The sequence below is a fragment of the Tupaia chinensis genome, unplaced genomic scaffold (assembly GCF_000334495.1).
Source record: "Tupaia chinensis unplaced genomic scaffold, TupChi_1.0 Scaffold000217_1, whole genome shotgun sequence".
NCBI classification, from domain to species: Eukaryota; Metazoa; Chordata; class Mammalia; order Scandentia; family Tupaiidae; genus Tupaia; species Tupaia belangeri.
In genome coordinates this window covers 4290128-4303549 of record NW_006159692.1, presented here as the reverse complement: position 1 = coordinate 4303549, position 13422 = coordinate 4290128, and the positions used below count along the sequence as shown (strand labels likewise).

Below are 13422 nucleotides of genomic sequence, written 5' to 3'. Positions count from 1 at the left end.
TCAAGGCAACAAAAAAACTATCACCCCAATTTAAAAAAAAAAAAAAAAGAGCAAAAGACTCAAACACTTGATCAAAGGAATATACAGATAGCCAATAAGCATATGAAAAGATGTCATTAGAGTATTACAAATTAAAACAATGAGGTATTGCTCACTATACACCTATTGGGGCCAAAATCTGTAACAATGGCAACACCCTAAGCTTGCAAGGATATGGCAAACTGAAACTCTTGTTGGTCTTGGGAAAACATGGAACAGTCACTTTAGAAGACAGTGTTAAGGTTTCTTACAAACACCATCTTATCATACAATCCAGTGATTATACTCCTTGGTATTTGTGCAGATGAGTTGAAAACTCTGTCGCCACAAAATCCCACATGTGAACATTTATAGCAGCATGACAGTCAAAAGTTTGAAGCATCCAAGATATCCTTTAGCAGATGAACAGATAAACTGTGGTATATCCAGACAATGGACTATTATTCAGCACTAATAAGAAATGAGTGGGACCAGCAGATGGCTTAATGGTTACATGACTAGACTCACACATAGTTGACTGCGGTTCAAGTCCTGCACCCAGCAGCTTAAAACTCACACTGGGTGTGTGTATGTGTGTGTCCAAGATCCTGAGAGGAGGAGTTGTGGCATGGCTATCTCCTCAGGGAGGGAGGGGAGTGATTTCTTGCTTTCTGTGTCTCTGGAAGTGCATGCGCCCTTATAGCAAAAATCTTAAAAAAAAAAAAAATAAATAAATGAGTTATTGGGCTGGCCTTGTAGCCTATTTATTAAAGGAGCAGGATCCCAAATAGCTGACTATGGTTTGAATCTCAGCCCTGAAAGCTTGAAAAACATGTGTGTCTTCATGTCCCAAATCTTGACAAGATGGAGAAAGGGAGGAAAAAGGACTGTAGTGTGACCATAGCCCATCAGGGGGCGCTTTATTTCTTTTCCCCTTTCTCTGTCTCTAGCGAGTGCACATACCCTCTGGCATAGACAAGAAGGGGGGAAAAAAAAAAAAAAAAAAAACCCAGAAAATAAATAAGCTACCAAACTTAAATACACATTACCAGGTAAAAGAAGCCAATCTGAAAAATCTACATATTGTTATGACTTCAACTACTGACATAACAGAAAATGAAAGACTATGGAAACAATAAAAAGATGAGTGGTGGGAGAGTTGGGGTGAGGCAGGATGAATAGATGGTACAGAGAGGATTTTTAGGGCAGTGAAATTGTTTTATATGATACTATAATGATGGATATTATTTATATGATACTATAATGATACATATTATTTTGCATTTACCAAAACCCATAAGATGTACAATACCAAGAGTAAACCCTAATGCAAACTATGGACTTCGGCTGATTAAGATTTATCAATATAGGTTCACCAACTGATTATAACAAATGTATCATTCTGGTGTAAGATTCTGACAGTGGGGGAGGCTGTGTACCTATAGGCACAGGGTGGTCTATTGGAAACTGTACTTTGTGCTCACTGTGAACCTAAATATGCTCTTAAAAAGTAGTCAATTTGGGGGCTAGCAGATAGTGTAGCAGTTACGTTGCTGGAGTCCCATATGGCCAACCATGGTTCGTCTTGGACCTGGTGGCCTGAAACTCATGCCAGGAACGCATGTGTATGTACCCAAGATCCTAGGAAGAAAATGGAAAAGAATGGATTGTGGCATGGCCAACTCCTCTGGGGGATGATTTCTCACTTTCCCTCTCACTCTCTCTCTGCAGTGAGCACATATGCCCTAGGCAAAAACCTCTAAAAAAAAAATGTAGTCAATTATAGGGCAAGTGGTGTGGAAGTTAAGGTGCTGGATCCACATAGCTGACTGTGGTTCAAGTTTTGGACCCAGCCACTTGAAAATTACATTGGGCAAGTATGCATGCATGCCCAAGATCCCCAGAGAGAATGGAGGAGAGACTGTAGCGTGTCCATCCCCCGGGTGATGATTTCTCACTTTCCCTCCTTCATGTCTGGTGAGCACATGACCCCTATAGCAAAAAACTAAAAGAATTGAAAAAAAAAAAAAAAGTGAATTTTAAACAATAATTAAAATAATTAATAATCTTACATTGTATCTTAAGAAATATAGGCAACTTTTAATTCTCATTATCAATAGAAACATCCTATGGAGACAGGATTTTCTCTCTTTATTTTGGAGAGGTTTTTGCTATAGGGCACTTGTATTTGCCAGAAAGACAGAGACAGACAGAAAGTGAAAAATCACTCCCCCCAGGGGGATGGCCATGCCGCAATCCCTTCTTCTCCATGCTCCTCTTGGGATGCACCTGGTGTGAGTTTAAGCCACTGGGTCTGGAACTTGAACAGTGGCCGACAACATGGGAGTCCAGCAACACAGTCATTATGCCAACTGCTGGTAACTCGGGATTTTCTTTTAACCAACAATTTTTTTAAAAAAAGAATTATTTTATGGGAACCAGCAGTTGGCGTAATGGCTATGTCGCTGGACTCCCACATAGTCGACCACGGTTCGCGACCCGGACCTGGTGGCTTAAAACTCACGCCGGGCACATGTGCGTGTGTGCCCAAGATCCCGAGAGGAGAATGGAGGAGAAGGGATTGTGGCATGACCATCCCCTCTGGGGAGTGATTTCTTGCTTATTTATATTTATTTATTTATTTTAAATTTGACAGAGAGGGACATAGTGGGGTGAGGGGGAGAGAGAGAGAGCAAACCACAGTTCTAGGACTTGAACTGTGGTCAGCCATGTGGGAGTCCATGGCCGGTAACCACCACGCCACTTGCTAGCCCCACCAACAATTATTTTTGAACCTTGAGTTTAAAAGGTATACTAGGATCCCTATGGCTAGAGTACTAACTTGTGCAGCAGCAAGGAAAAGTCCACTATCTGAAAACTACTTCACACGTGACTTCATTTATTGACAACAGCTGGTATTTGATAATACATCCTCTATGTTTTTTTTTTTTTCCTTAATGAGAGGGGGAAAAGAGGAGAAAAACAGATATAATTATCCTTGACAGGGTCTAGCTGCATAGAGATCCTCCCGCCTCAGCCTCTCAATCAGCTAGAATTATAGGTGAGTGCAACTGTAGGTTTAATATGTTCAGGTTGGCCCAGGAGCCAAATCTGGGCCTCTCCTGCAGCTCCAGCCTTCCAAACAGTGGCACTATCCATATGCCAGCATGCTGGGCTCATTATTCTCAAAGCAGTGTTAAAGATTTCAACATGTCATGCAAGAAAGCAGCAGCAGAGGCCAGTCAGTGGTGTGGGGGTAAAATAATACTCTGGGAGGCAATCCCACATGGGAAGGTTCCCAGTTCAAATCCACAGATCTCCCTGAATAAGTTGGACATGTGCAGAGCTGGGTGAGGACTAGAGATAGACTGTACCATCAAGTCCCTGTTGGGACCAGTAGGTAGCATGATGGTTAAGGTGCTGGATTCCCACATGGCCAACTGCAGATCAAGTCCCAGACTTGGCAGCTTGAAAATCATGTTAAGTGCATGTGCATGCATGCCCAAAAAGGAGAAGGGATTGCAGTGTGGCCATCCTTCTGGGGAGTGATTTATTTTTTATTTTTTATTTTTGGAGAGTTGTTGTTGTTTTTTTCTATAGGGCGCATGCACTCACCAGACAGACAGAGAGAGAGAAAGCGAGAAATCACCCCTCGGGGGGATGGCCATGCCACAATCCCTTCTCCTACATTCTCCTCTCGGGATCTTGGGCACGCATGCACACACGCCTGGCATGAGTTTAAGCACACTAGGTCTGAGACTAGAACTGCGGTCTACTACATGGGAGTCCAACAGCATGGCCATTACGCTAACTGCTGGTCCCCCAATGTGAGTTTTTTAAGTCGCCAGGTCCAGGGCTAGGACTGTGGTCATCCACATGGGGGTCCAGTGATGTAACCATTACGCCATCTGGTGGTCCCCCATCACCCCCCAAAAATTATTATTTTTTAAAAAATTTTATTTATTCATTAATTTATTTTAATTTGACCAGAGAGAGATGGAGAAAGAGAGAGAGAGAAAGTGAGAAAGCAAGCCACCAGGTCCGGGACGTGAACCACGGTTGGCCATGTGGGAGTGTCCAGCGCCTTAACCACTACGCCACCCGCTGGTCCCCCCCCAAAATTTTTAAGGTTAAAATATGAAGACCAAATCACGATACAAATGGTTTAATCAAAGAATCTGACTCTTTTACAATATCTAAGTATTTCCTTTTTTAGAAAGAAACCATTATTATTAGGTATACTTGAAATCACATTCAATTACTGTATAAAACCTGAAAAGATTATCTTCTAGAACTGAATTCAATCAAAAGGACAGACCTACCCAACTCCCAAACTGAAATATTCGACTCTCCTGAGTGCCATAACATTTCCGAGTTTGGTGCCTGCCTGAACACTGTATGTAGGAATTCTTGCAATGAATTTTGTGTCCATCCATTTGAACATTTAAAGAGTCACCATATACTTGCTGCTGTTTCCAACAGTCAATAATTGAAAGCTGAAACTATCTAATGTAGCAGGACTAAAGAGTCTAAGTAACCAGTTAATTAGGAAACCTTAACTTTGACTTTAGAGAGCCAGATATCAATATGGTGAAAGACTATAGCACTAGCTGCTTTGATTTTACAGTGAAGACATTTTGGATTATTCTTCTGTGTTTACTTTATCTAAAACCACTGGTGTGCCTGAAGACTTGTCGTGTGGTCCAGAAATTACGAACGCTCAAGAACACTCCTTTACTGCACTACTTCCCCTTCATAAGAACCTATCATTTCTTCCTCTGCATCATGCTAAAGAAAAAGACTATAGAAGTTGTTTGCTATTATTAACCTTCTCACATTAGAAAAGCACTTCATGATCTGCATTTATGTTGCCACATTTTAAAAACCATGGTTCTGCTGTCAATATGTAGAACACCTATTACAAACAATAAATCTAGGGCTGGCTTTGTAGCACACTGGTTAGGGGCTGTGCATGGAAAGCCAGGTCCCACATGGCTGACCATGATTCAAATACTAGCCATGGTCACTTGAAAAATACACTGTGCGTGTGTGTGCATGCATGTCCCAAATCCTACAAGGATGGAGAAATGGAGGAAAAAGGACTGCAGCATGATGACCAGGCCTCATCAGGGGATTCTGTCTCACATGTGCACATACTCCCCCCATCAGGTGTAGGCACCCACTAGCAATTAAAAATATAATGATTATTTCTAATGGTTTTTTGAACTGTACTACTCCCACAGTCATACCTTTTGATTATCTCAGAACTGAAACTACCTCCCTTTACTTCTTGGTTATTGCCAAAGGTGATATCACAAACACTGAACAACTGGCATGGCATGAATACCAAAGAGAACTCCAGTTCTTAACCATATGGTTATAATGGAACAAGCTAAGTTACAGCTGTTTTTAAACAGTGTGTTATACTTTTCTCCATGCTAGCTCTATTCTTAAAGACCTCTGATTATTCCTTGCCTGATAGTTCCCAGAAAAGAGTAGTTTACATAAAAGAAAACATAAATTGGAGTCCAAAGGTTAGTTTAATTCTATACCTTATTATAGCTTTAATTTCCCTACTTTTACTCCTAAACAGAAGAATTAAGAGGTATTAGAACACTACTGCTTTTATTCTCCTAAACCATCTCCAGAGAATGAGGCTTTTTTATTTATTTATTTTTTTTTTGGAGAGATTTTCACTGTAGGGCGCGTGCGCTCGCCAGACAGACAGAGAGAGACAGAGAGACAGAAAGCGAGAAATCACCCCCCAGGGGGGATGGTCACGCCGCAATCCCTTCTCCTCCATTCTCCTCTCGGGATCTTGGGCACGCACGCACACGCGCCCGGCGTGAGTTTTAAGCCACCGGGTCCGGGACACGAACCGCGGTCGACTACGTGGGAATCCAGCGACATAGCCATTACGCTAACTGCTGGTTCCCAGAGTATTGGGCTTTTAAAGTCAGCTTTTTATTATAGCTTTGTTATTTGATTATATCCACATGGTTAGATATGCAAATTCTTTCTCCTCTCAACCAAGTGAAAACAGTTAATACACAGACAAATGAATATGAGGGATATATTAAGGATATGATAAACTGTTAGTGAAACAAATGTCTCTGGCATTTGGAGAAGAAACAGAAAGGGAATATAGAAATTCACAAAAAGCAAAGGGGTGGGGCAATCACAATGATGTAAAATCACATTAAATATGTCTGTGCTGTTTTCGAAGATATTCTTACCCAACTTTGGAAAAACTATTAAGTATTCAGCATTGCACTGAGGACATGCCACTCTGGCTGTACTGTTTCCTCTTTGTTTTTCATCCACCCAGCGCTGTAGACAAGCCTGGTGAACCCATTTTGTCGATCCTCTGCACCTGCATGGTCTCACCCATTCAGCTGTTCTATCATCTTCATCAGTGGCAAAACACACCCAGCAACTTCTGTAAATTAAGAGAAAAAACGATGATGTTTATCTTTAGGACTCTGCCTCTTCCATCTTTCTAGTAATTCATCACTTCTCTAATGAATCAGACTGCAAAGAGACAACCCTCAAGTTTACTTATCTTTTTTTTTTTTTATTGACAGATTGTGCATGTGTTTGCCTGAGAAAGAGGAACCCCCTCCCATTGTGCTGAAATTTGGGACATGCATGCACGCACACACACACACACACACACACACTGGCTTTTTCAAGCTGCTAGGGCTCAGAGTCAAGCTGTGCAGTTGGTCATGTGAAATCTGGCTCCCTTAACCATTAGGCCACAGGGCTGGCCCTGCTTTTGTTTTACATGACCTAATAACTCCTTGGGAAGTGGTAACCAAGAAAATAAGTGAAATTCAGGGTCCTCGCCATTTTGGTAACATTAGCCTTTTGAACTTGAAAAACATAGTATTATGCAATGATTCCACAGACAATCTCATTCAATTTTCAACTGTGAAAAAAACATCATTCTGGTAAATATTACTGTAAGAAGAGAAAAAGATAAGTTTTTTAAAAAGTGCAAATAGAAATGAAGTTATCAGGATAAATTTTTAGCATGGTAATATGACAAATTGGGGGTCTGTGTGTTTCTCTGATAGGTATGACTTATAATGGTTTTCCTTTTTGGGCGAGTGAATTATACTTCAAATCTAAAAGTATCAAGTCTGGAACATTTATATGTATGAAAAAATTCTATTGAGATGTTTAATTTTAAAACATTTTCCCTTTACCAGCAGATGGCGTAATGGTTACATTGCTGGGCTCCCACACTGTTGACTGTGGTTGGAATCCCAGATGTGGCTACTTAAAACTCATGCCAGATGCTTGGATGCACATGTCCAAAATCCCGAAAGGAGAATGGGGAAGGAACTGCGGTGTGGCCATCTTCCCTGGGGCTGATTTATTGTTCTCTGTCTCTCTCTCTCCAGTGAGCACACATGTCCTATAGCAAAGATCACTCTTTGAAAAAAACAAAATAAAGGACATTCCCACTTCTTTTTAAAGGGTACTACATGAAGCTTTTTTTTCCTCCCTGTGGAATTAGGCTATTTGGGAGAAAAAAAGGAATTGCAACCTAAATTTCACACCAACTTCAATTAGGGCAAATAGTTTAACTCAATGAGACCATTCTCTCCTCCCCCCAATTAAAGTTTGACTATTTAAGTGGAAACAACTGCTAATTAAAGCTTGTTACCTACTGTGAACTTTTCACTTAATTAGATAAGTGGCTTCCGTCAGAACAACTAGCTTAACTAAGCTCAGTGGGAAAGACTATAGTCAGGTACTACAGATGGGTGAGGTTTCTAGTCCTTGTAGAACAATACAAAATTCTAAAGAGGGGAAACAATAAACAAAATCCAAGGCAACAATGTTAAAACTGTGATTTTATTCAACTTTCAAATTCAGTCAGAATTCACAGGCCTGTAGGTAAGTTAGAAGGTAGGTAGCATTGGTTTATTAGTACCCAGACTCACTTCAGCTCAGCTGTCTGGGCCTTTCTGCTGTACTACAATTGTCCCGAAATGCTTATTTTTAGCATGGTAAAATATAAACATATAGTTTGCTCCTTTAACAACTTTAAGGTACAATTCAGTGGCATTGGGTATTTTCACATTTCTGTACAATTACTATGACCACCCATGTTATGACTGGGTTTTAACCTACAATTTTTGCATACGATTTTAATTAGTGAGTATACTACCAAGTAGATTCGTTAACTGAGGTGTCGTTCGTATATACTTTTCCCCACCACTGAAGTCACTTTGTAAATATATTTGTGTGTCTCTTGAAAATATCATTCTGGCAACAAACAAAGGCAAGTTATCTAAAGACTTTCTAGGTTCTCACAAGGTTTTTTTATTTTCACAGAAGAATACATATATAGCTACATACAGCTATATCAGCATAATTAATCAGTATTAAGGTGAAGCAAATTTTAAAGAAAGTAAATTTCAGGAAAATAATATAAAAATGTTAACATATATCTACTTAAGACAACCTTAACATCAGGTTGAATCAACTGAAACAGCTTATATTCACATTTTTTTACCTACAGAAACAATTTCATATTTAAATCTAATGGGAATACTTGTATAGCTATATTCCTCATAAATTCTAGATACATAAGTTTATTGTTTCTCAACATTATGAAAAATTTTACTTTCAAAAAAAGTTGAAAAAATTTTCAGTGAATACCCACATGACTCAACATTTAGATGCTACAATTCTTATTATTTTGATATATTTGCTTTCTCACACATCCATTCATCTATCTTTTTTTTTTTTGAGAGAGGTTTTCGCTATAGGGCGTGTGCGCTCGCCAGACAGAGACAGAGACAGAGACAGAAAGCGAGAAATCACCCCCCAGGGGGGATGGCCACGCCGCAATCCCTTCTCCATTCTCCTCTTGGGATCTTGGGCATGCACACACACGTGACCAGCATGAGTTTAAGCCTCCGGGTCCAGAACTTGAACCAGGGTCGACTACATGAGAGTTCAGCGACATAGCCATTAGGCTAACTGCTGGTACCTGATAGTTTTATCTATACTCAACACATATGGACTTTTTTTCTTGTTCTTATTCCTAAACAATACAGTATAATAGCTATTTATATAGGGTTTACATTGTGTTAGGTGTTGTAGGTAACTTATGGAAGACTTATATGGGAAGATGTGGCTAATTTATCTGCATATAATGCCATCTTAAATAAGAGACTTGAACATATGTGGATTTTAGTGTTTATGGGGATTTTGGAACCAATCTTTGGGGATACTGTGAGACTTCTGTATTCCCAAACTGGTGAACCGCGGTCGACTACGTGGGAGTCCAGTGACATAGCCATTACACTAACTGGTCGTTCCCAGTCCCCATTTTTTATACATTTCTAAGTTTCAGGGCATCGGTATATTTCACCTCTAAATATTGCAAAACGCTACACTTTAATTAGGGCTATGTCTAGGCAATACAACAGGTTTGTTTTAAAGCTGGAGTGAAATTATTATAGAAGAAAAAGTGAAGGACCAATTAGGGTAGATCTCAGATGGCTTCAAAGAGTGGCAACAGAAATCAGCAGAGGCAGGAACAAGTGGTTTTATGCATTAAAGAGATTCTCAAGACAAAGGTCTCTGGACCAGCAGCTTCAGTATCACTTGAGAACTTGCAAATTCTCTGGCTCCATCTAGGATCTAGTGAACGAGAAACTCTAGAAAAGGGCCTAGAAATTTGTGCTTTAGCAAGTATTCAACGTAATCCTGATGCAGAATAACTTGAGAACTGCTGATATAGAAAAATGGCAGGTTAAAAAAAAAAAAAAAAGGTACCAGAGAGAGCAAGCTGTATGAAGGAGATGGAGATAATTACTGGATTTGCTTAAACTGAAAATTTACAATTACTTCCCATGGCTAAATATTGTTTTGAAGAATTATTTTAATTTAACTTTCTTTCTCTTTTTCTTTTTTCTTTTAAATTTGACCAGAGAGGGATAGAGTAAGAGTGAGAGCAAAAGAGAAAGTGAGAAAGCAAGCTGCCAGGTCTAGGACTTGAACCACGGTCAACTATGTGGGAATCCATCACCCTTAACCAGCACACCACCTGCCGGCCTTTTCATGACCAAATACTTTAAAGGTAAACAGCAGTACAGAAAATGTTAAGTTCTGAAAAATTTGTTAACTGATTTACTTCCTCATTAGGTATATGAGTTTAATCTACCTAATATGGAAAGAACACTAGTCTATGAAATTAAGAGTTGGGCACATGAGAAATTAACTTACAGCATGTACAAAATGGTCAAATAAATGGTTTTAGGTAAACTGCCTGTAAGAAAGTCTCAGAAGGGTTGAGTAACAGGAGAGAGAACACAGTATGTATATGAATCTTCCCTCATTAAAAAAAAAAGCTTTGATATGAGCCAGCCAGTCACGTGTGGTGGTTAAGGTGGCTGATCTCACATGGCCAAACTGGAGGCTTGAAAAACATGCTGTGCACCTGTACGTGCATACCCAAAATCCTGAGAGGAGAATGGAGAAGGGATTATGGCTTGGCCATACACCGGGGTGTGCTTTTTCTCGCCTTTCCTGTCTCTGGCAAGCACACACACACAACAGCAAATTAGACAGACAGACAGACAGACTGATCAGGACCATTACCTGAAAAGGTCTTAATTATGCTTTCCCTCTTTACGTCCAGTAGGGGAGAAGTATGGAGGAATGTGTGGAGAAATAATCTATTGATATTTCAACTATTTATTCCCCAATTCCCCATCCTTTTCTAAGAAGGGGAAATGTGGTATTTGAAAATGATGGGTTTACAGCAGCTCAAGATATTGGGATGGAGAAGACAGTAAGAATTTGTGGTTTAATATACTACATATTCCTTTTCAAGGAACAAACAGTATTCCATGCTTTCTATGGAAAATCACTCTTCTGTCCAACATCAGCCGCGGATGTGGTTTAGGCAGTTAGTACTGGCATCATCCCCAGAGTAACCCTGGTATTGGCCAGTGTGTCCCATCCCCCAGATCAGTGACCAGTATATTCAGCCTGTAAAGCCAACCTGAGTGAACCTCAGAATTTTTGCTGGGAAAGTAGGTACAGATTTTCTTTTTTCTGCTGGGCTTAGAAGCAAGAGAATGTGGGACCAGCAGTTAGCATAATGGCTATGTCGCTGGACTCCCACTAGTCGACCATGGTTCAAAGCCTGGACCCGGTGGTTTAAACTCATGCCAGGCATGTGTGTGTGTGTGTGTGCCCAAGATCCTGAGAGGAGAATGGAGGAGAAGGGAATGTGGCGTGGCCATCCCCCCTGGGGGGTGATTTCTCGCTTTCTGTCTCTCTGGCGAGCGCACATGCCCTTTAAAGCAAAAACCTCTACAAAAAAAGGGGAAAAAAAGAAAAGAAACGAGAATGTAGGCTGTTGTTGCCAGGAGAGCCACATGTGGAGCCCAAAGAATCCAGAAGCAAAGCAGAAAGACCGAAATTGATGGCATTGTCTGAGACATGAAATCAAGCTGTGCCTAAAGCTAAATATACTTTTGCACTGTCTGCTTACATAAACAAACATGTTTTTCTTTCCCCTGCTTTAACCAATTTAGGTTTCATCCTATGCAAACAAAATAATTTTTATTTTTTTAAAAGAGAGGTTTTTACTACAGGGCACGTGCGATTGCCAAAGAGACAGTGCATACAGAAAGTGAGAAATCATCTAACAGGGGAATGGCAACACCATAATCCCTTCTCCTCCATTCTCCTCTCAGGATTTTGGACACACATGTACACAACGCCTGCCGCCAGGTCCAGAACTTGAACTGAGGTTGAATACATTAAAGTTCAGCAACGTAACCATTACGCCATCTTCTGGTTCCACAAAATAACCTTGATGTAGTTGCAGGTTGCTAAGAGAAGACCCCAAGACAGCAATAGGCTGTAAATTCCAAATAGTTTTTATCAGTAAACTCAGTATTTTTTGTCAACAGTTTTAATTCCTACTGACTGGAACTTGAACAGGAAAATTAACCTACTTTCCAGTGTAAGCACTTTGAGTCTTACTAGCTTTTCTCTCTCTTGCACTGAGCAAAACATGTTCTTGATTCTGCTACTAGATCAGGCCATTTCTTCGATTAAGGGAAGCCAATAAAAAGGCCTAGCAGCATGGCACAGGGGTAGCTAACTGAACTGCACGGATAATATCACTGATGTGCTATCCTTTATAAAAGGTCATTTAGGGCCACCTGGTGACATGCTGGCTAAGTGGCTAGATCCCACATGCCAACTTCATGGTTAGTTCCAGATTGGTGGCTTGAAAAACACACTGGGCACACTGCATGTGTGCCCAAAATCCTGAGATCCTGAGAGGAGAACAGAGAAGGGATTGCTGCATGGCCATTCCCCCTGGGGGATGACTTCTCACTTTACCTCTCTCCAGCAAACACACATGCCTTATAGCAAAAAACTAAAAAAAAAAAAAAAAAAAAAAAAAACCCTTTAAAACTACATGATCTTAAAATTGCCTTTTTTTTTTTTTTGTGTCAGTTATCTCAGCTACGTATTCTTTTTTTAAGAAGCTTTGCCTTAGGGTGCGTGTGCTCACCAGAGAGAGAGAGAGAGACAGAGACAGTGAGAAATAAGCTTGCGGGTTGGGGGATGGCCACACACAATCCCCTCTCCTCCTAGGTCCTTGGGCACATGTGCATGCCCAGTGTGACCTTCAAGTCAGTGGGTCTGGGACTCGAACAAGAGTCAGTCATGTGGGAGTCCAGCAATGTAACCACTATACCATCTGCTTACTCTTCTTACTCTTTTTTTAAAATACTGCTGGAGGGTGTATGCATTCTCTGGAGAGGAGAGAAAGTATGAGGGAAAGGGACATCAAAACAACCTAACTTCATAGGGTTCCTTTGTGATTCATAGTAGTTTATCTAATTAACTGGTTTTTCTTTTTAGAGGTTTTTGCCTTAGGGCACATGTGCTCACCAGAGAGAGAGAGAGAGAGAGAGAGAGAGAAGGAAAGTGAAAAATCACCCCATAAAGGGGATGGCCATACCACACTCCCTTTTCCTCCATTTTATGCCCAGGATCTTGCCATCTGCTGGTCCCTGTCTACTTACTTTAAAAATCAGTCAATCGGGGCCGGCAGATGGCGTAGCAGCTACGTCACTGGACTCCCACATGGACTCCCACATGGGGGCTGGGTCATCATGAAGGCCAGGCTAAAGAATTTATACTTAAGCAAAGTACAGAAGGTTTTGAAGAAATGAAGCAACTTTTTTTTCTTTTTCTTTTTTTTTTTTGGAGATGTTTTGCTATAGGGTGCATGTGCTTGCCAGAAAGACAGAGAGAGACAGAGAGACAGAAAGCGAGAAATCACCTCCTCCTCTAGGGGGGAAGGCCACGCCGCAATCCCTTCTCCATTCTCCTCTAGGGATCTTG

At 40.7% G+C, this 13422-nt stretch overlaps 1 protein-coding gene across 1 annotated transcript in view; it reads right to left on the bottom strand.

Moving 5' to 3' along the window:
* MARCHF5 (membrane associated ring-CH-type finger 5) overlaps positions 1-6457 on the bottom strand; it is a gene marked incomplete at its 5' end in the record, with an annotated part of 32231 nt that extends 25774 nt beyond the window's left edge. Inside the window, 1 exon segment of the mRNA XM_014587530.2 lies at positions 6255-6457. Within this exon segment, the coding sequence (XP_014443016.1) occupies positions 6255-6457 (203 nt within the window).
* Positions 6458-13422: the final 6965 nt, after the last annotated feature.